The sequence below is a fragment of the Stylophora pistillata genome, chromosome 8 (assembly GCF_964205215.1).
Source record: "Stylophora pistillata chromosome 8, jaStyPist1.2, whole genome shotgun sequence".
Classification (NCBI taxonomy): Eukaryota; Metazoa; Cnidaria; class Anthozoa; order Scleractinia; family Pocilloporidae; genus Stylophora; species Stylophora pistillata.
Genome location: NC_142526.1, coordinates 14803976 through 14830102, shown reverse-complemented (window position 1 = coordinate 14830102; position 26127 = coordinate 14803976). Strand labels below are relative to the sequence as shown.

The 26127-nt window shown below is 36.7% G+C and overlaps 1 protein-coding gene across 5 annotated transcripts in view; it reads right to left on the bottom strand.

Annotated features, from left to right (window-relative positions):
• Positions 1–26127, bottom strand: part of LOC111332901 (protein ELYS) — a 67541-nt gene that overhangs the window by 2771 nt on the left and 38643 nt on the right. For 3 of the 5 annotated variants that reach the window (XM_088729364.1, XM_088729362.1, XM_088729366.1), the window contains exons 15-44: positions 22815–22904; positions 22433–22573; positions 22184–22233; positions 21275–21329; positions 20908–20932; positions 20451–20528; positions 18558–18675; positions 17789–17845; positions 17425–17481; positions 16657–16749; positions 15530–15620; positions 15107–15206; positions 14516–14543; positions 14354–14420; positions 13314–13363; positions 12476–12607; positions 9913–10057; positions 8537–8645; positions 8207–8290; positions 7699–7774; positions 6476–6534; positions 5838–5910; positions 5610–5678; positions 5353–5464; positions 4543–4597; positions 3686–3721; positions 2944–3113; positions 2051–2215; positions 1399–1495; positions 248–275 (exon numbers count right to left, since the gene is read on the bottom strand). In XM_088729364.1, the coding sequence (XP_088585490.1) occupies positions 248–275; positions 1399–1495; positions 2051–2215; positions 2944–3113; positions 3686–3721; positions 4543–4597; positions 5353–5464; positions 5610–5678; positions 5838–5910; positions 6476–6534; positions 7699–7774; positions 8207–8290; positions 8537–8645; positions 9913–10057; positions 12476–12607; positions 13314–13363; positions 14354–14420; positions 14516–14543; positions 15107–15206; positions 15530–15620; positions 16657–16749; positions 17425–17481; positions 17789–17845; positions 18558–18675; positions 20451–20528; positions 20908–20932; positions 21275–21329; positions 22184–22233; positions 22433–22573; positions 22815–22904 (2510 nt within the window). The remainder of the gene's footprint in view (positions 1–247; positions 276–1398; positions 1496–2050; positions 2216–2943; positions 3114–3685; positions 3722–4542; positions 4598–5352; positions 5465–5609; positions 5679–5837; positions 5911–6475; positions 6535–7698; positions 7775–8206; positions 8291–8536; positions 8646–9912; positions 10058–12475; positions 12608–13313; positions 13364–14353; positions 14421–14515; positions 14544–15106; positions 15207–15529; positions 15621–16656; positions 16750–17424; positions 17482–17788; positions 17846–18557; positions 18676–20450; positions 20529–20907; positions 20933–21274; positions 21330–22183; positions 22234–22432; positions 22574–22814; positions 22905–26127) is intronic. The other 2 variants (XM_088729363.1, XM_088729365.1) reach the window with 2 other exon arrangements.

The following is a 26127-nucleotide window of genomic DNA, read 5'->3' as shown; positions in this document are numbered from 1 at the left end:
TAAAATATTTAAATGTTGCGACTATCTCTCATATAATGCGCCAACATAAAACATCTTATAACGCAAGTCTACGTTATCAACAAATTAAGGATGTGTTTCAGACTGTATATTAATTAAGGATGTGTTTCAGACAGTATATTAATTAAGGATGTGTTTCAGACTGTATATTAATTAAGGATGTGTTTCAGACTGTATATTAATTAAGGATGTGTTTCAGACTGTATATAACTTGACATGTTAAACTTACCTTTTCATTTGGAGAACAGTGCTGGTCACTGTAAGATCCAAGGCAGCGATATGGAAACACAACAAAGATACATAATAATAACAATAATAATAATAATAATAATAATAATTACAGAGTAGTGGACAAAATGAAATCCATTGTCAACAACGTTAAACTCCTATTCAATACCACAAATGGCATCCTTAATCAAGGATAGTTTTCTAAGCGACAAAAGCATTTGGCATAAATGTTTTTCTTTCCTTGATGCCCAACTAAATTTACTGCATCGTGTATACAAAAGACCTGATCACTAGATATCCCTTAATCAAGCAACCTAAGTTCAAGCAACCTAAATTTTATAAATAACTGCTCACAAACATAATTAAGATCCACGATTGCTTGAGCAGCCTTCTCAAATGAACTAAACATTCACAATATTTTTGTGGAGCTAAAGCTATCTGGTTTTGGATAGATTTTTGGGCAAAAATTCTGGAATCAACGGAATTTCCACAAGAATCTTGAAAAATTGAAACTACCACTTCGTGACCCTTTCATCAAATGAGCACATCAATGCCTCAAACAGGGAAAGACTGAATAAGATCGTTACGAAAAAATAGCTTGAAAACGAAAGTCTGGTGCTTGGTGGCCAAATCAGCCAATCAAATCCTAAGTCAAACCGCTTGAAATAAAATGCTATTGATAGATTGAGAATGTGTTAATTTCAATACTTTGTAAAAAAAAAAGTTTGGAAAAAGATTCAATGATATTGTTGTCATCAATAGCCAAAAAAGAGTCCATTTTCATCGCATGAAAATTTCTAAGTTTTAAAAGTCTTTACAGGAATGGGAGAAAAAACCACTTCAACTGCACTTCTTGAAAACTGTCATAACAAAAGCATCCCAAGTCTCGTGAATGAATTTCGCAAGTAAACGTATACCAAAGACAGCAATAACGGCCGAGCAAAATAGGTAGTCCCAAGATCATTGTTTAGAATACATTCTCTAACTAAAAAAGATCTTAGAAAAAGGCTTCAGGGATCATCGCCCTGTTGTGTCAGTTTATAGAGGTGAAAATTTGTCTTCGATCATAAAAAAAACTTTATCGATAACAAAAATACAATGCGTAAAATGTGATCAATAGTAACAACATAAGCTTCATCGGTCTTAACTTACAGGAGAGAAGAACCTGCTGTTTCCTTTACCGTGACAGATGTTACTTTCGGATAGTCGACTGCCGAAGAACCACGTTCTGCGCTTCCATTTTCACTCTCTGTATGTTGAGAAAAAAAATTCAATTTTCGCTTTATCGTGGAGGCAAGTATGGGGAGGTGTTGCCCCACATTTGGAGTACGCTGACAAGGATTTTAAATCTTACACAGGATCTGGGAAAACCCTGAAGATGAAGTGCAATGCCAAGATGCCTGAGTTAACAACAAGGTCTGCTACTTCATTAACTCATGCAATAAACAATGATTTTACATCGTTTAATTTTTCAGAGGTCAATCTTCCCTAAGACCTTTCAAAGTAGCCTCTCTGTTTGAATATTTGATTTAGTTAGTGCTTCATGTGGAAAATTTGCTATAATGAAATAAAACTTACGCTACTCTTTGCTGGATGATTAAATAAAGATGAAAGAAGGTAAAAAAGAAAAAGGCCAACAAGCAAAAACAACCCAGTTTAAAATTCATGGAGCCTGCGACACTAAACTACCAAGGATGGTGAAATATAATTAAAGTTAACTGTGTGGAAAGTAGTGTTGGCTATCATCTAGAAAGAGAAAGAGCTGTAATCCTCGCTTTTCAACTTGACAACAAAGTTTGTTTACCAAGTACTGCATCACTGTCATCCAGCTCATAACTACTATAGTCCTCATCATGCGTTTCTGTTTCCTCGGTGTCACTGTCTCCAGTGAATTCCATTACAGCAGCAGTTATCTGGAGCTCAGCTTCCCCTTGCGCTTCATCTTCTTCCATTTCTATTTCTACCTCATCTATGAGTTTAATTGAGAGATACTGCCGTTAGGTAAACAGCCGGTAATGAACTCAGTCATGTCTTTAACGCCCAGTAAGGTAAGGTAAACTTCATTTTACCAGGGTAGCCCAATCAGCAATAAGCTGGTATCCAGAGTGGCCCTGGACTAACGAGTACAATAGTTCAAAAATATAATAAACAGTAATTTAAATATACTGGATGTAACAATTTATGAAATACAAAATGTTCAAAATCGTGCGTAATCATCAAAAATTTAAATGAAGAAAGTGACTCCGCGTTGTGAATGTAACAAGGCAACAAATTAAAAAGGGCTGAGCCAGAATAGTTAAAAGTTCGTTTCCCAAGGTTTAACTTCGGTTTGAGCAAATCGGTTCTTCCGCGAGTGTCAGAATTATGTACATTGTAGTTTCTAATAAAATAGTTACATAAACACTGAGGTACTACATTCTTTGAGCATTTATAGACTATAACACATTTGTGTCTTTTCCGTTTCATTTCTTGACACTAACCCATATGAGGGCTAGAGAGTCAAGCTGAGGAAAAATACATCACACGAAACTCATTTTCAAGTGCTAGCATGTGAAAAGCAGCGTATGATGTACGACGTACTTCGACGAATTTGGAAGTTAAAAGAGGCTCTAAGGCAAGCACTGCCCTCGCTTTCTGCGACTCAGTATTTGACAGTATGGCAATATGAGAACAAGTTGACCTTCCCGTTTGTGATACCTTCTGATTGTGACTGTGGGTCAGGTGGCTGAAGTGGCGCAGATTTCTGTGACAAATCATCAGTAGCAATATCCTCATCATGTGTCATGCTAACGACGTCACTTTGAGATGAGCCTATGGTTTCTTTGTTAGAAGGAAAAGAAGTTGAAACTTCCAGATGCTTTACAGGACTGAAAGATCAAAAGAAGGAGATTTATCAACATTATCTTAAAGTGGCACTTGACTTCAAATGATGCTTGCATAAGAATGCGTTTATTCGCTAAAAACGATAGGTAACCCAGGTAAGAAAAAATAATTGGACCTGAGGTAAAAAGTTAAGGAACCTAAACTAACTATCTTCTGGCTTAACCCCCACCTCCCATATGGACAACATCACTAAAATGGGGTTGGTCCGGATTGGTAGCTTTGTTACCTATCAAATGTTATTCCGCTCCGTTGTCGACATTCTCAATGAAAGCAGTCAAGCAGAAATGCGTAATGCGCATGTTCCCCATATCTTAAGATTTTGTAGCTGATAAGAATATGAGTCTGACAAAATCTGGTGAAGTATAATTCCATTCTCTTTTAACACCTTTAAAATGGTTGTTGACGATAACACTTCTGTGATATATAGCATGTGCCTGTCAATATATTTTTAGATAAGTTCTGCGACTATAGTTTGTTTGATAAATATCTGTTGTCACTACAACCTTTAAAAAACATGACACCGGGCAAATACACTCAATTATGTGTGTGTTTGTACCTTGTAGAAGGAGATGAAGCAGTTTCACTAGCAAATCTAAAGAAAATGGCAAAGATTATTAGCTCATAGCAAACTTCTCTTCCTTATGTAGCCCAGTGACTAGAGGAAATCAAAGACATTGGTGAAGTGTACCACTCGACCTTGATCTTGCACGGTTTCCAGGTACACATGTTTCTAAATCGAAAAGTGGCCAAAGCTAATGACTAAAGAAAACATAAGAGGCAGAGGGTTTGATGATATATTTAATCTTGACAATCTCTGGGTAAAACCATCTACACAAACAACAGAACAATGCCTCCCGGTTGGCTCAGCGCCGGACTGTTGTGCGGGAGGTCGTGAGTTCAAATCTGGCCGGACCAACACTCAGGCTCTTTAAATAACTGAGAAGAAAGTGCTGCCTTTGTAATAATATCTGCAATGGTTAGACTTTCTAGTCTTCTCGGATAGGGACGATAAATGGAGGTCCCGTCTCACAAGCCCTTGTATGTGATAAAAATTTGTGGGACGTAAAAGAACCCACACACTGTTCGAAAAGAGTAGGGCACGTAGTGCCCGGTGTTGTGATTTATCTTTGTGTAGTGTCTATCAAATTGATGGGGGGTACTGCGCCTTTGAATATTGTATAGAAAGGGCGCAATATAAATAAGGAATTCATTCATTCATATACTACTGCGAAAGAACGTGCAAATGACACATTTCCACTCTTGGTACACCTACAACCCTCTGTTTAGGGGTAAGAGACAACAACATCAACTAAATGTTATTCGCAATGTTCATACCAGGGGGAGAGTATGGACAAACATTGTACCAGAGGCTGAGCATGCCATAAAGAATCATTGAATCAGTATTTTACTAACCTTATACGCCTGTTTGGAGTTGTTAAATCATCATCCTGAATTACACTGTCAGTTGCTAGAATAAAGAATTACGTCGTTATTTTCATCCCATTTCAACCTCTTTACCCTTTTTCTTTTATTCATTTTTCTGGCGACATACAGCTTGTACTGAGGAAAGATCACAATAAATATTGGACCAGAGTAAAGAAAAGCGGTGCAGTATACCTTGTACACCATTACACCTGGGATCCCTTAGATAATTTGAGCTAATGTGGATTGTGTCATGCATTTATCAAACAATGGGCAGAAAATAGTGAACTTCAACGGACTAACGAACCACCTCTATCGATTTACTTGGGAATCGGCTCAATGTTTAACCTTAAGCTGGAACTTGTTTAAATTACTGACTTTGGAAAACTGGTTTATTAACTTTGAATGGAATCCTCTGTGAAGAGATGTATACAACTATTGGCAACATGCAATCCACGTATTCAGGACAGAGTCTAGCCATTTCACTCTGACAAAAGGCTAACGCTCGAAACGTTAGCTTTGTAACTCTTGACAGTAGCCAATTTACATTATCAGCACGGTTGATAAAACTAAATTACCGTATCGATAAAAAAGGACAAACTAAAGTTGATTTGATACATGAACAAAGTCGACATCTGGAATAGCTACAGCAAGTTAATAATTTTAGATATGACAGGTCAAGTTTGCTAGCTTAAAAATCAACAACTGATTTAACAAGTGACTAGCCAAGGATAAATAGATATGCAGATCCCTGCGAAATGCAAATAAACAGACCAGTAAACCGCACAAAATGGGACCGACCTTGAGTTTCGACAGACTTTGACAACAGTGGATCAGAGGAGCCACGCCTAGTCGTTGGAGGAGACGATGTGGGTGAGGGTTGAGGCGAGGGGCGACGCAATACTCTTGTTACCTACATGAACAACAAAAAGTTTGTTTCCAGAAGAAAGTTACTTTAAAAACTTACAAGTATCGAGATAAAAGAGTGCCAGCCATTCCACTTGGCAAAACAACAGGTGTCTGTTACTTAACTGAAATTCTCTATCCGCATTTATTACCTTTAAAATTGACTGTGGTGTAGCAATACTAACTCCTTCCGGTTTTCCCACAGATGATCTCGCAGAGGTCTGCCAAAGGTGAGACGAGAGCTTACTCATTAATTAGCTTACTTCACAAAATTACTTAGAGTGGGACACCACGTTTAATACTTCCAACCAGAAATACATTGAGTAAACATAGAAAAAAAAAAAAAAAAAAAAAAAAAAAAAAAAAGGAATACACCTCACCGGGTTTAATTTCACGACAGGAGGAGTTGCTAGCAATGAAAGAGCTTCCGCACCAGAGAAAAAGTGCCGCCGGCTACAAAAGAAACCAAAAAAGAACTCCTTCAGCCTCTCTGTTGACAGGCCAATAAATTTTAATCTTGGTGTGCTTATGTTGATGACGTTGATGTGCTTTCCCATCAAAGCCAAAAGAAGTTCGCACCTACACCTGTCGTTTTCATGTCCTTTCACAGAATATTTCCTGTGTTTGGGAGGGTTTTGTTCTCATTTCTGAATCTTGGGAAAGATCCTGATAAATGAGATCATATAATTCAAGAAGAAAGACGACTAAGTATCTTAACAAGTTTATGGAAGGAATTGTCATTGTACTCCCAAACCAGTTGCAACCGATTGATTTTCAATCAGCCTTTAGAAACAGGACAAAACAGGGAAGCAAACAAAACAAACAAAATCAAAAACAAACAAGAAACCAATCAGATGGAAGGTACTAAGACTAAAGCTGGACACTTATGCACCAAATTGTTTTCGACTAGCTCTGAGTTGATTTCTTATTTCTTACTTCAAAAACAAACACGAAAACATATTAAACAACCAAACTAACAGAAATCCTTAACTCTTTCGTTATAGGGCAAATACTGCACCTTCTTTTATCCAGAAATGTTGGTGAGGACACTTTTTTCACATAGTTTCCATTCTCAGACTAAGAAAAAAGTAAATAGATTACACTCAGTTAACTGTTGATCAAATAAAAGACCTATACAGGTATCGAACCCTTGCAATTAGATACTTCTCTGGTAGCTTATTCTTTCCTTTTTTGCGTCTACTAAACCTAAGAAAATTCGGCTTCATTAACTTATGGTCAGAGGGCCTAATTCTGGAAAAATGGACAAATAACTAATTGGATAGCCTAACAGTGTCACTAAGCTATGTTACAGTGTTACTAACAGTGTTACTAGAAAATTCTCCGAAAGTAAATGAACAAGTGGAAGACAAAACTTTGAAATCGCTAGACTGGTACCGTAATACAAGTGATAATCATTACCTTTCATAAGTAAATCTTAGTCACAGAACGATGGAAATGTACATGGTGCAATTTATTGAAGGAACTAATAATGATTAAAAGTTATGGTAATGGCTATTTAGGAGGAACTGTCCAGAAATATCGCCACGGCGACGGAAAAGGTCGCAACTTAGAGTGCTGCAAAGGCATCACAGCATATACAAAGTCAATACACAAAGTCAATGAGCTAAGAGGCGCTGCCAATCTTAAACTTTTCAGATAGCCAAGTCAAATCAATCATTATGAGGAAAATCCATTCTTTGCAAGACATGAACAGCGTTAATAATTAACAAATAAGCAAGTTGCTAAATGTGAGCCCTCAGAATCCCCCTTCCCCTCTCTTAGCGAATATGAAGAATTTGAGTGATTGAGGAAAGTATCTATCTAACGTCGTAAGTACAGTGCACCTTGAAATTGTGAAGTCATTTGAACCCTGACGAATGAATTCATGCTTCTGATGCAATCCCAGAAAAGTCGAGAGTTCGTCAAGGAGATCTGTTTTGATGACTGAAAACATTTTCCTGGAACTCCCTATACCTCAGGTTTTAGAAGGGGCTCAATTTTTTTCAAACCTTAAACAAATTTTTATTCGAGCGACTATGAACTCAAAGAACCGTTCCTTTGTATTATATCACATGATCGATTATTTTGAATAAGACACGCAAAATATTGTATTCCCTACAGGTCTGTTAGACACCACCCTGATGAATTTGAATGTAGGAGTGCATTTATTCCTTCAAAACATCCTTCAAAACATGCATATGTACAGTTAGTTTGCCCCTACATTTTAAGTTCGGTAATTACCTTTTTACTTTCCAATGTATCCTGTATAGGTTGTTTACTTTCTGATGCGTAAAGAACTCCCACCTTATTTGAATCACTTGAAAAAGACAAGCTCATTCTTAACAACTTTTTACAAAGGAACAGTGAAATTCAGTTACATGTATGTATAACTACTGAGAAGTCCTAGGAAGTTCTCCCTCGTGTTACATCAACACTACTAGAAGCATTGCAATGCTATAAACTGCTAGTTTTTTAGTTTTACGCGTGTGAGCAACAGACTTCGATTTGGACGTTATAATATCAAGCAAATCAGCATTTGAGATACCAGAACAACAAAGTAAAATATCATTAAGATGGAAATGTTTACATAAACCTGTATACCTACATACTTTTTAGCCAAAGAAAAAATACGTATGCTTAGTTTTGTAAGACCATGAAGTGATTCAATTATTATTAAGAAGTTTTCCATACCATAATTTTCTGAACAGCTAATAGGAAATTGTCTAATATAGCAAGATCTGGGTTTTACCTTAAACTACTTTTTGTTCTTGGAGTCACTGGAGTACAGATGAAAGGTTCTGCTTCTTTCTGGGATGCAAACTGTTCTGCTGATCTTTAAAGAGAATCAGAGTAAACATTGTTATGACGCAGCAAAGTGGCAGATGTCACTTGCTTTAGGTCATAATCGTGTCACAAATCACAACAAATTGAATTTTTCCAGTGCAATTGTAGGGCTATTAAAAACCCTTTCTAATGCTGTCTTTCACGTGTAAAATAGATTAAAATAAAGTAAAAAAAAAAAAATTAAGAAAAAAAAAGAGATTGGCTAAAAAATATACATGATAAATATTTGAGTTACCGTAATTCCTGCAGTTTATTCATAGCTGAGCTCAAAATCACAGCACGAGAGACTGGATTGCCCTTGTCTACTTTGTGTACAACAGTTGACAGGGGTTTGGGTCGTGGAACTGCAAATGACCAATCAAATACAGTGGAATGAGCACTCGAGCTTCTATAGCCTGATAGCAAACCTGCACGTGACTGCACCTTAAAGCGTAGACACGTGACTTCTTTGTAAAATTTTTTGGCCTAATTTTGATTAGATAACTTTGTAGCCATATTGTAAACCCTTCTCATGGGCCCATACATCACGGATGCGTCCATCTCAAGGAAGGGTAGCGATAAGGCCTAACCACGAACAAAATGATCTTATGAGACTTGATACTACAGGTATCATTAATTTGCAGTAATATACACACGGATACAACACGGACTGCCTATGTCGATCCATAAACTGTGACACGCTAATATCTAGGTTAATTCCTGAACCTTTGACAAGACTCGCCCTAATCAATTTTAAGTCCTAAAGAGAGATTGCAATTTGTCATTGCAGTGAAGTACAATTCTGATAAAGTATAATAATTTGTCTGGTGATGTGGTGTCATTCGCAACGTTTCGACTGCACACGACCAGCCCCTCCGTAATTTATTGTTGAACATGCACGGTCACAGATGCGACTCAAAAGACAATATCAACTTGATGATAGAATTCCTGAATATAAATTTCACAATCACTATATACAGTAACAAAAAGCTGTAGGATGGCCGGGGAAACCACTCGCCGAAACAGAGATAACTGACAAGAAAAATTATAACATAACCAAACTAAAGCGCGCGCTCTGATTGGTCAATTCAGCGTCCCCCATTTGCCCATGGGTGTACCCTGCTGACGTGAGCAAATGCAAAGACAATTTTTCCGCGCGCGCTTGTATTTTCTGGTCACGTAAGATTTGTTAAATAAAAGGGAACTCTCTAGCTACGATGTATCAATGTTATGTTATAAAACAAATGGTAAACACCACAGCGTACACTATTGAGTTATGGATGCACTTGGGAGGTTTGCTAAGCACTCAAGAAGCTAGAGTCGCTCTCGGCTATCGCCTCGCGCGACTCTTACGCTTCTTTCGTGCTTAGCAACCTCCCGCGTGCATCCATAGCTCAATAGTGTACGCTGTGGTGTTTACCATTTGTTAATAACTAACCTTGTTACCTAAAAAATCAAGCATTTACCGACTATGGGTGACCAAGGAGACCTCATTTCCAAATTAAAACTGGCAGTATGCTGTCTAAATGTGGAAATCTACATCGATCTTGCTTATCAATTCAATGCATTTGTGATGCAACTCATAAGGAGGAATAAAATGAGATTTTTCATAACGTTTGACAAAATGCTTACTGTGCATACTTTCGGTCAAGGTTACACGTTGTTGAGACATAGCCTTCCCAGGTCCAAAGACAAGTTTGCGTTCTACTCTTGGTAAACATCTCATATAAGCATCAGCCAAGGCATTTCTCACTTTAGCTCTCTCGTCTTGTTCAGCCTAAAAATCAGTAGATCAGTAGAGGTAAATCAGTATTAAATGTAGCATTAATAAAAGTCACATTAGATTCAAGAGTTAAGTAGCAAAGCTGTAGATTTAGCAAAACAGAGAAAAAAGATGGAAAATTTGATTGTACTACAGCACACCTTTTTCTTGTCTATTTTAGTAAGCAATGAAATAATAATAACAAGGTATTTATAGTTTGTCTCGCAACATAGTCATGTTAAATAATTATCACAACGTTTCGACCGCATGGTTTCCCTCAAGTGATGAAGTAGTCAATCACAGCTCTGCTGACAAGTAAAGCTCTGCTGCGACTGTCACAGCTCTGCTGTGATTGACTAATTTTCAGCAGCTGTGAACAGCAGATTTCAAAGATCACTTCCCTTAGCCTTTGGCCACCACACTGCTCTTCTGTTGTTGCGTTTCTACATCCTTAGCATACATAGTTCTGGAATTTATTTTTTAAACCACTAGAACTCTCCCCATCTACATAGTACACAATCCTTCCCTTTTTGAAAAAGACTTATTTCTTTACGTATGATGCACGATTGGGAAACATTGTTGCCCAACGTTTCCCAATATTTTGAAGTCATATACAATAGCTTAGTAGAGTTTGCCAAAAATGCGATATACTGAACCGCTGTCAGTTGAGATTTCGGAAAGATCGTTTCTTCTGCAGTGGACCAACACGAAACAACGGATCGTTCCACAGCATCTGACACTGTTGATTATTAAACCTTGCTTGTTAAATTGGAGCACTACGATATCTGTGATGTGGCTATGCAGTGGTTTAAGAGATACTTTTGTTGCCGCCAGCAATTTGTCTAATTCAATCAAGCTTGTTCTCCAATGCAAGCCATCAAGTGTGCTGTCCCTCAAGGTGCCATTTTAGGCCCTTTATTGTTTATTCTATAGACACATGACCGCCCTAATGCCTCTGAATTAGTAAACCCTCTGCTTATCGCTGAAGACACTAGTATCTTTTATTCACCCTAAAACCCAAATTGCTTACAATCCGTACTTAATGATGAACTTCAAAATATCGATGTTTGGCTAAAATGTAATAAGCTTTTGGTTAAAAGGAAGAAAACAAACTATGTGTTTTTTAAGGTAACTTGGTTTTATCAACTAACTTGAAACTGTAAATTGGCCACCATAAAGAGTTAAAAAGTTGACGTTTCGAGCGTTAGCGGACGATGGGCTGACGCTCGATATTGACAATCATCTCACCTTGAAACATTACAATATGAAAACAAATCGCTAAATCTTTAAGTACTCTATGTAGGTCTTGCTTTTTCCTATCTTCTATAACCAAACTCACTTTGTACTACACTTTAATTTATCCTTATATCGTCTATTGTAACTCCACCTGGCTGTCCACATACGTATCTAACTTTAGTTAATAGATTTCCAAAAACAAGCTGTGCGGGCTATCACCAACTTAGACTATAGAGCCCATTCCCCTCCTTAATCCAAACTTGGAATTTCAGTTATTATCCTAGTCAATAATGTTTTACTATAAAATAACCTATTGCCTCCGTGGCTTCTCAATTTTATTGTAACAAAAAGCCAAATTCATTGCTATGTTACCAGAACAGTCAGTAATTATCAAACGCATTTGTGTTGTACAAATCTAAAGCAATTTACAATTCTCTACCAAGGTCCTAAATTTGGAACTCTCTTCCTGTTTCAGTCACTCGTTCCTCAAATCTTCTTAGCCTTAAGACAAAAATACAAAAGTTCTTATTTAAATAACCACTGAATTGGCCAGGCTGCATGTTCACGACACTTATTCTTTTTTAAATATATTGCTGTAACTGAGGTTGCCTCTCCTATAAACCCGCTGGCTTCCTGGGTCTCCTCCCCTTCTAGGAATTATAATGCTGTGAACATTTTTTTTTTTTTTGGATTGTTAAAAAACAATTTAAAAATGATGTTGATGATATTCCTTCGCTTCTTTGGTGCTGCTTGTATGATGTCTTGGGTGAATGGTCTGTTTTATGCTTGGTGTATACAGGGGAGGATCATGATCAATAACCTTTTCCCAAGGTGTGTATGCAAGTGAATTCTGTGTTTTACTCCTTGATTCTTTCCTTCATGAATCTTCCTCTCTCACTGACGTAAACTTTGCCGCATTGGCAAGGAACCCCGAATGCAATCTTTCAAGTTGCGAGCCTTCATGTTGAAAACAGCAGATAAGATGCAAATTTTTGCGGACACATTTTTAGACAAGGTTGTGTTGATGTCACAATTCACACTAGAACTGACTATATTGTAAGACAAACAATAAACCATTTACCGTTATTACACGATAACTAACCAAAACCCTATAAAAATAATTCAATTTAATAAAGATATGGAAATACCCCTATCAAATGCATGAACAAAACACAAAAAGCTTCTACTAAAACAAACCCATTTATCCTTTTTGAGGAGTTCATTAAGCCTGATTCCTTCCACATAACGTCCTTTTTGAAAGTAGTACATCACGAGCAGTTCCTTGGAATGTGGAAATGTTTCTTCTTGAAGAAAATTTACCAGAAAGTCCTTAAAGACCAAGACCAAATTATTACCATCAGTAGTACATGCGTAGGACCCAGAATAAATTGATGACATTTGTACTTATATAAGTTATAAAGCAAACACCTTCAAACCTGGAATCCAAAATGTTTTAAGGTGTAAGAAATTCTATACTAAGCATAGAAAAGAAAAATGCGTTGCCTCCTCCAATTCAACTCAAAGTCAAAAATAAACGTTCTCCACTCAATTCAAGGTAGCTTCCCATGATTTCACACAGGCGCGAATGATAGAAGTTCTTCTCTGCCTCAACCAGGCTGGAGTGTTGCCTCACAAACTAAGTCGAAATTGCATTTTTTTCAAAACGATCAAAAAAGGTGTAGGAAAAGATAATAACTTCAGTATTGTTGAGAACAAATTGCAAACCAAAACGAAACAAATCCAAAAGACAAACAAACAAAAAATACCAATTTTTAGTCCTTCTATATCAAAGTACGAGTAGTGCTCAATTGAGACATCAGCGCGAATAACGTTAGGTAAATGTTCTCTTAATTCGTTGAGTCTGAGGGAGACCTCTACATAGCTGTAACTAATTATTTATGACAATAAAGGTTGTTAAATTTGTCATCTCCAGATTACATCTAATCTCCTTGCAAATCCCTTGGAATTTTCCACCCCTACATCAGTAAACTTGCATTGTTTAAGCAGTGTAGTACTGTATAAGCCATAAACAAACCTCCTCGGCAAACTCTAGAGGGAGTTGGAAGAGTCTGGTCATATTTTGAGCTGTTTAGAGAAAAAAAAAGAGCAGATAACAATCCTTCAGTGGTATGAATCTAATTGTCAGGAATGATGTCTTGTTAACAGTCGACTATTTAAAAAAAAGGAAATCTGGTAAAACTCTTTTTTAGAGTTTGTGATGACGGATATAAAAAGTACAAACAAAAAGAAAAATTTCCTCACTATCTAGGGTTGATAGATAAGGATTACAGGAACCAATTAAAATACTGACCTTTTTTTCACGACCAATACAGCATTCAAGGGGCGTTTAAATAAATGAATCTTTACAGTTCCATTATTAGCATCTACGCCAATTTCATCTTAGTAAAAGGACAACAATTTTACCGATGGGAACATTTTTTTCCTTAAATGACTAAAAAATTCTGCCATTTCAAGTCACTGCACGCACAGGGAGTACATCACACCATGGTTACGCGAGCTCGTGCATGGGTGAAAAACCTCAGCTCCCACAACGATCACACAACAAACCAACATTTCCCACATTTGTAGCAATTGATGTGCCGGTGAAAGGCCTTTTCCCCTTTATTTCACGAGTCAAACTAGTTCAATCACGATGCCTTCCGTACAAACCGAAAAATTAAGCGTAGTGGTCAATAAGTCCGCTCGAATATCTTACAAACAGAGGAGGTTTTAGGAAAGCTAAAACAAGGCGTGATCACAAATTTACAAAAATTAAATTGAAATAGCTAACAAAAATGTACAATGAACCCTATTTTTAAACATCACAGTTTTTTATTCAGTTCAAAAACTGTTCAGCCAATAGGTTCGGTGGTGCAAGTGAGAGTAATCAGCGTTAAAAATGGCCCTAATGCAACAGTTTGTTAAAAAAAAAATTCATTCTAATAGAATTGGCTGGGAAATTTCATTTTTCTTCACTTTCTTAAAAAATGCACAAACAAAACGCATATCAGCTCTTAATAATTACAATATTCACTTTTATGTCAGAGGCAAGAAGAAAATGATCAGTGTACTCACTCTGTTGACAGCTATTGAAGAAATGATATAGCAACTCTTTGCCTCTTCTCAGGTTTTGGTGACATTTCTGAAAATCAACAAAACAGATGTTTACAGACACGTTGTGGAAATTCGAAAGAAAACAAATACAAGGAACATAATGAGTGTTACATGTAGTCTTACCTGAAAGTGATATGCCTCTATTACTTTTCTAAAAAAGATAACAGATGTCTGATTCATTCCAACGTGCATTGTGTACAAGGTTTATTAGCTTCATGTTGGTTCAGATAAAGTTTCCTTTGTCCAAACTACAGTAAATTTAAAGTGCATCTCACTACCGCAGTTCTTTTTCTTTTTGGGGGGCAGGGGAGGGGGGTCGAGAATCAATTGACCCGTGTTTGAGTTGAAGTTAAGGAGCTCATGCACCTACTTTCTGCAGTGAAACTTCTTGGGAGGTTTTTCCACTTGTATTTATGGCCCCATAGTTCCGTAACTTACATTACGGACCAAGAAAATGAGGTAACTAAGATACTTCATTTCTGGGTTCAAATCATAGCGAATTAAGTGGGTTGCACGATGAAATACCGCCCGCTAGATTGACAAACGTAGCACACATACTATCTGAGAGATATCATTATATATCAAAAAAATGTTACAAATTATTTTTCTTTGACTGGCTTTTCTCTCCAACACTTCCCAGAATTCTTTCTCCCACTCAGACCCTATCTCACTCTACATGAAGATTAATGTATAAATTATCATTGGAAATCTTACCCGTTGGTCAATAATACAGTGATAAATAACTTGACATCACTGAGCTCCTGAACAGTGGGAAATGTGACCTTCATGTAATGCAGTGCTTTCTGAGGCTCCCCTGAACAGAAAGTCACAAACACTTTAAAATTAAAGTATGAGCTTGTCTAAAGGGGTGGCATTGTAGCCAAGTGGTTAGGGTGCTGGACTTGTCATCTGGCGGTCCTGGGTTAAAGTCCTCCATCTTGCTACTCACTGTATTTGTTCTCAGTCTCCCAGAGTTCAAATCCTTTGCTGCATTTTGTAAATAGCCAGCTGGTCTGCCTCCTGCCAGTTTTGATTTTCAAGCACTCTGTGTTTATTTGTTATCTCTCTTTCATATTCTCTCCTTCATTTCTAAGTTTAGAACCTTAGACAAGTATTATTCTGGTTGCATTTTTTTACCTTGGGCAAGTAGAGTCTTGATAATGAAACGTCTCTGCCATGGGCCAAGTTCAGTTATTATCACTGGATCAAGTAAGGTTGATACTGCAGCCTACAATTAAAATTATAACATAAGCAAAGTAAAGCGCGTGCTCTGATTGGTCAATTCAGCGTCCACCATTTGCCCATGGGTGTACGCTGCTAACATGAGCAATTGCAAAGACTAGTTTTCTGCGCGCACTTGTTTTTTCTGGTCATGTAAAATTTGATAAATAAAAGAAAACTCTTTTGCTACAATGTATCAATGTTATGTTTACCATTTGTTAAGAATTGTAAGTTGTTGCTTGAAGTTGAAGTTTGAAGTTCATTTATTTGTTTAAGCAGGTTGATTTATTTGGCAGCTGTAATAGCTGATGTGGACCTGCTTTCCTAACCCACCCATCCCACCCCAGGGGAGGACATCCATCACACAGTAATCTCGTGTGTGGGAAATTAACGTCTCCTGCCCCAACCCTGCAGGAGACAGGACCTCCATTTATTCGTCCCTATCCGAGAAGACTAGAATATCTAACCATTTCTTGATGTTATAGCAAGGTAGCAAATTCTTCTCAATTATTTTAAGACCTTGAGTGTCGGTCCGGCCGGGGCTCGAACCCTCGACCTCCCGCACTACAGTCCAGCGCTCTATCCATTGAGCTAACCGGGAGGCGCTTCAGTTGAAGGCTATAAGATCTAGGATATGATCCCTAATAATAATTAATTTGGTTTTCAGTACCATATAAACTTTTTTCTCTGCCCAAAATTTCCAATACTAATATTGCTTATAAAATCTCAGTAAGCTAAATAGTCAAACTTAAACGTGTCAGTCAAACGCGTGCGTGTGTGTGTGTGTGTGTGTGTGTTGTGTGTGTTATATCTGACCCAAATAATTACATTACATAAATCATGTAAGTATAGCTGCCCTTTTTTTTCTAGCCCCTATGGTTATTTGGGGTAGCTAGTACTCCTTTATATTCTTGTCAATTTATCATTATTTGTATCAGTATTTTTTATGTTGGGTACAAATAAAGTTGTTGTTGTTGTTGTTGTTGTTAAAAATCAATGCTCATGTATCAACTGACAAGAAACAGAACAAAATAAATCTTTACCTCAAAGTCTTGGTGATCAAGAAGCCAAAATCCGTGAATGAGTGTGATTAAATCCTCTGACATGCTGAAAGCTTTGGCGAATTTAGCGGCCACCTTATCCCCATACAAAGAAAACCACATTTATTTTATTGATGATAAGATCACTATCATCATTGCTTGAAGACCCTTGCTGTACTAACCACACTTGGTAGCACAATTACCACTAGTGTAGGGATACCACCACTTTCTAACGCATCTGTTTACTTAAAATCGGAAAAATAATAATAATAATAATAATAATAATAACTTTAGAGTAAAAACTTTATTTCAAAGCTTACAACATTACAATAACTTCGCGTGGGTAATGGTTTTCTTCTCGTACATTTCCAAATTAATTCACGCAGAACACATCTGTTAAATTCGGTTCTCTAGGATCAGACTCGTATCAGACCCAAACTAACTTTGATAACAAAAACGACCTACATATAAAAATCGCGAATAATAATAATAATAATAATAATAATATTATTATACTAATACTATACTATACTATACTAATATTATTATACTAATATTACTAATAATATTCCTTCCTACTCAAAGTATACTCAAATATAATTGACATGTACCAGAAGATTAATGGAGATAAACATTAAAAAATTTGGCATTGCAAATAATTATGAAAGATACAGGTCTATCCAAGCATTTGCAAACAAAGGGCATACAGTGCACATATGATTCTATGGCAAAGGAAATCTTAAAATGCAATAGAAAAAACAAACATTTTACCTCATTTCTTTGAAGTTCAGAATCCAGAAAACATAAGTCAAGCAACAGATAGAATACCTAAAGGCAGTTAAAGAATTACATACATTCAAGTACAAAATGACAGTAGTAACACATGTAAAGTGCAACCAAATTAATTGCTTGTTAACTAATATATTCATGCTTTAATCATATCACTATTATATAAAGCAAGATTTGTCACATCAAGAGTGTTTAAAGTCTTAGGACGAATGAGAAATTGCTTAATAAAACCAAGGTGCTGCTGCAAAGATGGAAAAAATTAAGCTGAATCAAATTCACAAGTGATGAATTGATCTTCCAAGGCCAGCAGTGATTTTAGTCAATGCAAGTTATACATGAAGGATACAATAGCATGTTTCCACTTAGGATGAACCTTTTCAAGTAGGTAAAGACTGCACAGACTCTGAAAAGAAAAATATTTAAAACTATAACATAACTGCAGGTAGGAAAATAGATCCAAAAATAAAACTGCAACTGTAGGTAAAAGTAAACAACAGTAAAAAGAACCACTTAAAAGAAAAAGTATGCTTTCGATATATGTAGCTCTCATTTGGAGACTTTTTGCCACTCCTTCATAATACAGTAACAGTCTACAGGTGTATGTGCTACGTGTACCCAGTAGTTTTCCAAAATGAACATGTCCACAACAGATTTTGTTGCTTAACACCATGATGGGGGTTCATAGCAGAAGTGTGCTTAAAGTTTAAAGGCCATTGTTCTTACAAACTAATACAAACTGACATCAGCCAACATATCATAAAATCTTGACTAATGGGGAGATTTTTGAGATCAAGCTCAGAAACGATTTTCTGTCTTTTTTGTTTTAACCATAGAAAGGTGAGCATTTAAAGTTACAGGTATGTGCATCTTCCCAAAATGGCTTCAACATCATACACTTATAATTACTGCATATAATTTAGAGTGGCAGAGATAGAAACAATATGGTTTCTGGAGCATACTTCTCCTTTAATAACCAATTATGCTCTATTGATTGCCAAAGCACCCCCATGATAGAGAAAGTAATATTTGTACCTTCTGGCAAAGCCAAGCAGCTTACAGTAATTTTGCCCCAAATGTTAACAAGGACATAAATGCTATTTATGATAAGAACATACATGTAAACTGTTGGGTGGGTAGTGCTGGCTTCCTCCCTTAGTTATCCACTGGCTCACTCCCTGATGGCCAAGATGATTAATGACTTTGTCTACCATCAAGCCAACTGAGTCTGGATCACTGTCACATAATAACAAAAATCATTCAGATAGAATAACAACAATGAGAGCTACTGAGGATACAAGCCTTCTCAAAGAAAGCCAATTCTGCATTCTAAAAAAAGTGCCAAGGAAAATTTGACTGTCTTGTCTATGAGATGCTCTTCATCAAGCAGTGCAATCCTAGTCTCAAAATGCAGACTGATTCCATTCGTGCAAAACTCTTCATTTAAAAGAACATCTTCTTAAAAGAACATCAAAGTCTTTTCAGTATTTACACATTTGTTATCTTTCACTCTTTGACTTGACAATGTTAGCCAATCGTCAAAACATAATCAACAAATTATTAATAATTATGCTTTTATGAAATGTTTTATCGCAATTTTTTATCATTAAAAAGCAAAGTTATTTATAAATATATTACACCAGTGTGTTGTTCTTTTATTTTGAAGATTTCAAAGACAAGTCAGAAGAACCCAATAGTAAAAGAGTTTGGTAACAACTTGCTCTTGTGGTGTTAAATGACTTAGCTGAAAGCTGAGTAAAATGTCTGTGATGATTTTCAATTCCCTAATGACTACTTTGAGGGAAAAACTATTCAAAAAACTTTTGAAAACAAGCCCCACCTTTTCTTCATAAAAAAAGAAAATCAGCCACTGAGTTTGAAAATTAGCTAAACTTGTACAGTGTAGGTATAAGGCTAACTTACAAAACCACTCCGTCTGAAATTGATTTTTGTGCTGTGTAATTATTTTTCAAACTTTGCCATGCATAAATAAAGTGACTAAAAAAAACAGAGTTATGATAACAGGATAGAACTCAGGATGAGAATAGGTGTGTGTGTGTTCCTATTGTTATATGCTTTTTCCAAACAAGCATTTTTAAAAGCAAATGCTCCAAAGTTACAGAATGATGTAATTTAATTTAGCAAACGAGAAGAACACTTTGTGTTACAGAGATCTAGTTGACCATTGACTTTATTAGAAGTGGTGGCAATTTGAGGACCATTCATGATGATCGAAAAAAATGCTTGGGGATCCAGCCTTTTCCAATTCAACCGCCAAGATTTATAATAGTCTCCTGTAATCTTTAAGGTCACAGCAAAATTTCAACATCTTTAAGACTTGCTAAAAACTCACTATTTTAGGGAAGCATTTAATTCATAATTTCTTTTTAGTATTTCATATATTATACATCTTTGCATTCCATTGTAAATTCAAAATTATTATAAATAGGTAACATAGCAATTTCGTGTTCAATTTTATCATGTAAAGCATACTTGATCATATCTTCCTGTATGTTAATTTGCACTGTATAAATGTTAAATATTACTCTATTTTTATTTTATTTAGCTTTGCCAACCGGCAGGGACACTGCGACAGCTTACGCCGATTACAACGGGCCCACTAAACCCACCCATCCCACCCCAGGGAAGGACATCCATCACACAGTAATCTCGTGTGTGGCAAATTAATGTCTCCTACCCCAACCCTGCGGGAGACGGGACCCCCATTTATTTGTCCCTATCCGAGAAGACTAGAATATCTAACCATTTCTTGATGTTATAGAAAGGCAGCAAATTCTTCTCAATTATTTTAAGACCTTGTATGTTGGTCCGGCAAGGCCTCGAACCCTTGACTTCCCGCACAACAGTCCAGCGCTCTATCCATTGAGCTAACCGGGAGGTGGTTATTATTATTATTATTATTATTATTATTATAAGAAGTCAACCATTCTCATAAGATACTGCGTAAAAATGTAGTTGCTGTACAACCTTGTAATAAAAGATGTACATACCTGCCACAAAGGTTTTCCAAGTCTTTACGTCTGCCCTCGCATGCCTCAGCAAGAGGCACAGCAGGGTAACAGTGTCCTCTGAATAAAAAAAAAAAAATGATAGTAATCTTTTATTTCCTGTAAGCTCCAAACCAAGTGTGTGAGCCACCAAACCTTTCCAGTTTACTCTACCACTCTACATATTGGCTTTCCTAATTTACATGAGGCCATCTATCATAAAAGAATGTCTGCTCTCTCTTTATTCTACTTTGGAAGGTTCTTTCAACTGAATGCATGTGTCTGTGAAAAAATTGAAAATATGTTTCGCATTTGGGAGAGCTGACTGTGTAACGCTATTTGTAGAAAGAGATCTCATTATAAAAATGTGCTAAAGCCACAACCTTGTGACAAAGATACATTATCACAGCCTTGTGTGTAACCATCAAATAATCAAATGACATTCCATCTATTTCTCCACCTTTTAAGTCCTGTAACTGAGCCCTCTAAAAAGTAAGAGAGAAAAAACCAAATCAAGAAAAGTAGAGATGGAGGAAAGTTAAACAAAGTCTAGCTAATGCAAACTTTAGGTATTTAACCCTGAAAAAGCAGTCAAAAGATGTGATAATAATGTGGTCAGTAATTATCAAAATCATCAAATCACATCCTTATTCCTTTAACTTTATTCTCCAGCAGAAACATTTTATCAAAAATTCCTGCTGGTGACAATATCTAAACAGCCATTGGAAGCTCATCGAAACAGCCATTCACCAAACAAATATGTGTGCTATGATCAATTATCTAACGGTTCTCTTCTCCAGCCACCACCTACATGTAAATGTTCTAACCTGATTGTTCAGGCAATAAGCCTTGTCCAATAAGCCAAAGAACAACTTTAAGATACTGAAATAAATAGTGAAAAAAAAAAAAATTATAAATAAATCCAACATAGGTATCAAAACCTTATGAAATACATGGTAATTTTCCCAGACTTGTTAAAGGTGACCTACTATTTCCTTCAGAAGGCAATAATCACTTTCATATTAAAAGTCTGTATCAATGGGTTTGAGCAAGTGCTTGATAATGTTATCTTTTTAAATCCCGATGAAATTTTGATGATGAGAGAGACACCAATACATCATTGCAATGTTGTCTCAGTTTTGCAGCCTGCATCTGATTGGCAAAAATTAGATATTGATAGTGTGGTACTGAAATGGGTTTGCTCAATAGGCTTCAAAATTCACCAGCACTCCTGCAAATTCACTTTACTACTGTAACAGCAAAACCATAAGTTTAAGTTAAAGAACATTTTGGACCTTATTTGTAGTTATGTTCTATCAATACCATTTCACTCTGAATGGCTAACCTACTGGCTTTCTTTTCATGATAGATGGTAAGTGAGTGGCCAAGCATTGTGTGTTTGTAAACAACTAAAATTAAAACATTAGCCTGATTTGTTGCTAAGTTGTGCCTATCTAATAGATTTTTTTCTAAGACAAACAGATTATTCACACTTGAATTAAGTGTGATAGTTTATTCAGGCTTCTCCTTCATCAAACACTAGGCAGTCAGGAACAGGTTTTCACCACAATTAGAGTTGTTATTCCAAAATCAAAACTGGTTTGTAATGGTTTACAGGACGTACCATGAAAACTTTTGGATGGTAAAATTGGACTTCAAGTGCACACATGGCACTTGTTTTACACCTGATGTACCATTGTACATGTGCAACTAATCGTGTGGCATGAAATACTTACCAGTGCAAGAATTCCAACAACACTGTATCTTGCTTCCAAGTCCTTCAAACCTTAAATAACAAAGTATGGAGTTCCAAATGCAATTTCAAGATAATGTTAAGTATACCATCATAGATTAAAGATACTGATAACAGTTAGAAAATGCACTTTCCAAAGTTTACAATTTTATATTCTTGTACCATCAATAAAGAGATCCTACAAAATGTTCTAAATCAGCAGCATGTTCTTAAAGAAGTCAAGAATCATTACCCTGATAAGTAGTTGGAGCTGACTTGGTTATCAGAGCCTGGAATACAGTTGTTAAATGGGCCAGCTGCACCTTCTGATTGTCTAACATTAAAAGCATCTGCTCATCAGGTGTGCCACCTCCACCATCAAACAGTGGAACACCTTCAACAAAGTAACTTTGCTATCAGTTATTACGGTAACTTTAACTATTTAGTTGGTTAATTGTTGAGAGTCATTAAGAGTATCTGACAGTCTGGGTGCCATTTGCTTACACCCTTTTATACAGTATGGAAAAGATTCTGCAATTGATTGACTTTGGTAATCCTTGTAAAATTTCCAGAAGGGTAAACTACAACAAATCTGGACAACTTTTCTTAATAAAAAGGAAATTGGGTATTCTTACAAAGCTGATCTAACTGGTCTTTTATGTCCACAACACGTTCCCATGCCCAATCCAGTATCAACTTCAAACTGCAGCCTGCATGAGTCACACCTGAAATCAGTTAAATTAAAGGATCCAGTTTTTTTTTTTTTTTTTTTTTTTTTTTTTTTAATAAACAAGGTATGTTGAGCTCTAAAATGATTAAAATGACAAGCTGGTGAGTGAAATAACATGTTGATTACTGAACAAAATGACTCAACATTAAGTGAACAAATGGCATGCAAGTGTGCCAAATCTTAGTAATTTATAACTGGAAGAAATAGCCATGAAGCACATAACTGGAAAAACCTAGAACATTTCAGGTGATTTAAGTGGTGTTCTCTGTAAGTGCAGTCCAAGGCATTTTGTGGCATTTGGTGGTAAATAAATAAAACCATTTTGGTTTCTGGAGGTAAGTTTGTTTGGTAGTATTGAATGAAAACTTTTAGAGCTCTCAAAATTTAAAGCTGCAAAAGGCCCTTTTTTGACCTCTTGCACCATCAAAAATTTCAAAAGTCGACAAGCTTGCCCCTTGTAACACACTGCATGCACCAAAAGATTGTTTATATTCTTAGATTATGTGATACTTCAGAGCTTTGAAAAGCATTTCAATTTTGATATGTGTTTATTCAGAGGTTTGTCATAATTTATTTTAAAACACTTATTAGAAGTCCATAATGTTTGCTTAACCCATTGACGTCCAGTGCGCCCGTATGCGCCAATGGGGACCCACACCCTTTCTGCACCTTGTGACGTCATCACTTTTAACCCTGGAGCACGAATTTGAGCACCTACTTGAACAGGTTGAAAATATCTTACAGACGATACCAGAATAAGCGCAATTGAGTGAAGGAGATTGGAGAAATAGCCAAAAAACCGTGTCACTTTGACCTGAAAATCTGCACGAAAATCGTGTTTCTCTACCCACCTACCTTTTCGAGCATGTGCTTTGAAAAGAATGAGCAGTTTCTGAAAAATCTCTACACCAAAATGAAGCCTACTCAATTTCCAGCAAGTGAGGAGAAACTTCAGGCAAGGAGAGGGGAAAAAAAGGGCAGGAGAAAGAGAGAAAAGTAGAAGTCGTAAGTGGGGCATGCCTTTTCAACCCAAAAACTATGTCGAAATTTTGCTCTCTGCGCGTGCCCGAGATTTTAAGGCCGCCATTTTGCATTTGGATCGAAAGGCCGTCCAGTGCACAAGCTGTCAAGGGGTTTTTGGTAAGTTTGAGCTTTTAAAACCACAACAGTGACCCGAAATCTGCTCGACTAGCTTCAAAACACAGTTTTCCACAAAAGCTGCAGCCATTAATGGGTTAATAAGAAATATTATAATAATTATATACAAGGCTAAAAAGTTAAAAAAAGGTTAAAAACAAACGTTTTTGAAACCTGAATGAACATTCCAGATCCAAACTTCACCATTTTATTTAGCATAACTGGTAATCACAGCACATATTAAAACACACCGGAGCAGTGACTCAGTCATGTAATTCAATCAAGTAAATATCATGAATTATATCTCCCATCTAAATGAAGCAGCATTAACATAACTTTTTAGCTCAGAGGTCCAGCCTAGTTCTTCCAGGCTATCCCATAGCATCAATTTGAAATGTGGACTCCCTCAGTCATGTTTGCACTTGACAGGATTACAAAAATACGGGACTTCATATCAGTTGGAGGAAATGTCCAGGATCCAGTGCAAGTTTTCAATGCATACGCTGACAGCCTCATAAATGGCCATGAATCCCAAGTAGACTGTTCCTTTCCTCAAAAACTTCAATTTCTTAAAAAACTGGAGAAGTGTGCCAGATGGTGTACAATCTCGTAGCTCCAAGAGGTGGTAAAATGTTACTCCAAGTGAATGTAGATCATGAGCAGAAGTGTAAAACTGCTGTTGATTTTGTCTTCAAGCCATTCTTATCATCTATCAGAATACCCCCTCTAAATCATTTAAGACTCCAATCCTGAGCATTTATCCAAATAGATTCTCAGTCAACAAGCTTAAACACATAATCAGCCATTTGAAACTCTCTCTGATAAGACAAATATAAGAGGCAAGAGCACGAGTGAAGAGTGAAGAGTGAAGAGCCTGGAGTGCCTATTGAAAAAATCCTGCCAAACAGAATCCATATAGAACAGCAGTCAGCTGGACCACTTCCTTGAGTTCACAATGAGGCCATATTACTATCATATTAACATGTTACTAAGAATCTGTAGCCAACTGCAAATGGACCATCAAGCTTGGGATAATGGCAGTCGGTCATGTTTTAAAGAGCTCCCACATTAGTAGATGCTTCCTGGCTCTGTGTTTCATACACATGATTAAATTATCATGCTACATGCCCAGGAGTACATTGGAAATTTGGAGTCATCGATGGAAAGGCAAGGAGAATTATTACTGAAAACAAATGGAACTTCAACGCTTCGACTCGAATGTCAACAAAAAACCTCACTGTTGAGGAAAGGCGTTCCTCTCATGTTGAGCTCGATATTCCGCAGGAGGAAAAAGCTGGTTTAACATTCAGCGACTGGTAATCAGCGGAGATGTTCATATAAACCCTGGTCTGGTGAAATTTCCCTGTAAAGAATGTTCAAAGAGTGTTCGAAACAACCAGAATGCAATTTTATGCTCCGAGTGTGGATTATGGAGTCATGTAAAATGCCTCGGTATGTCAAGCTCAGCTTTTAAATATCTCCTTAACAGACCTACAATCGATTGGACGTGCCCTCTCTGTTTTCTGCCGTCACTGAGCAACTCATTTTTCTTGAGTGAAGAAGAGGGGTCAGTTGCTTTCGAAGGAAAAGATTTAAATTTAAATCAATCACATCAAGAATTAGATGCTGATGACCACCTCATTCCTTCAACCTTGTCCCAGGAGACTTCAAATGTACCAAGTAGCAGCTTTTCTGAAGAGTACAATATTTTTCTTGAAACAAAGGAAATGAATACAAATCAGATCCTCATTGTCCATCTTAACATAAATAGTGTACAAAATAAATTTGATGAGCTCAGACTGTTGAACAATGAGATGAAGGCAAACGTAATTTTCATCGCAGGGACAAAAATAGATCAGTCTTACCCGAACAGCCAGTCTACCCTAGCAGGCTACAAGATGTATCGAAGAGATCGAAAGAAAGGAGGCGGCGGACTTATAGAGTACTTTGATTAAAGCGTACCCTTTAAGCAACTAACCAAGAAGCAAAAATTAAGGAGATAAGAAGTGGAACTTATAGTAGTGAGTTTTATTTGTCTAATTTTTATCACTGATATCAATTTTCCTCTCAAAGGTTCTTAG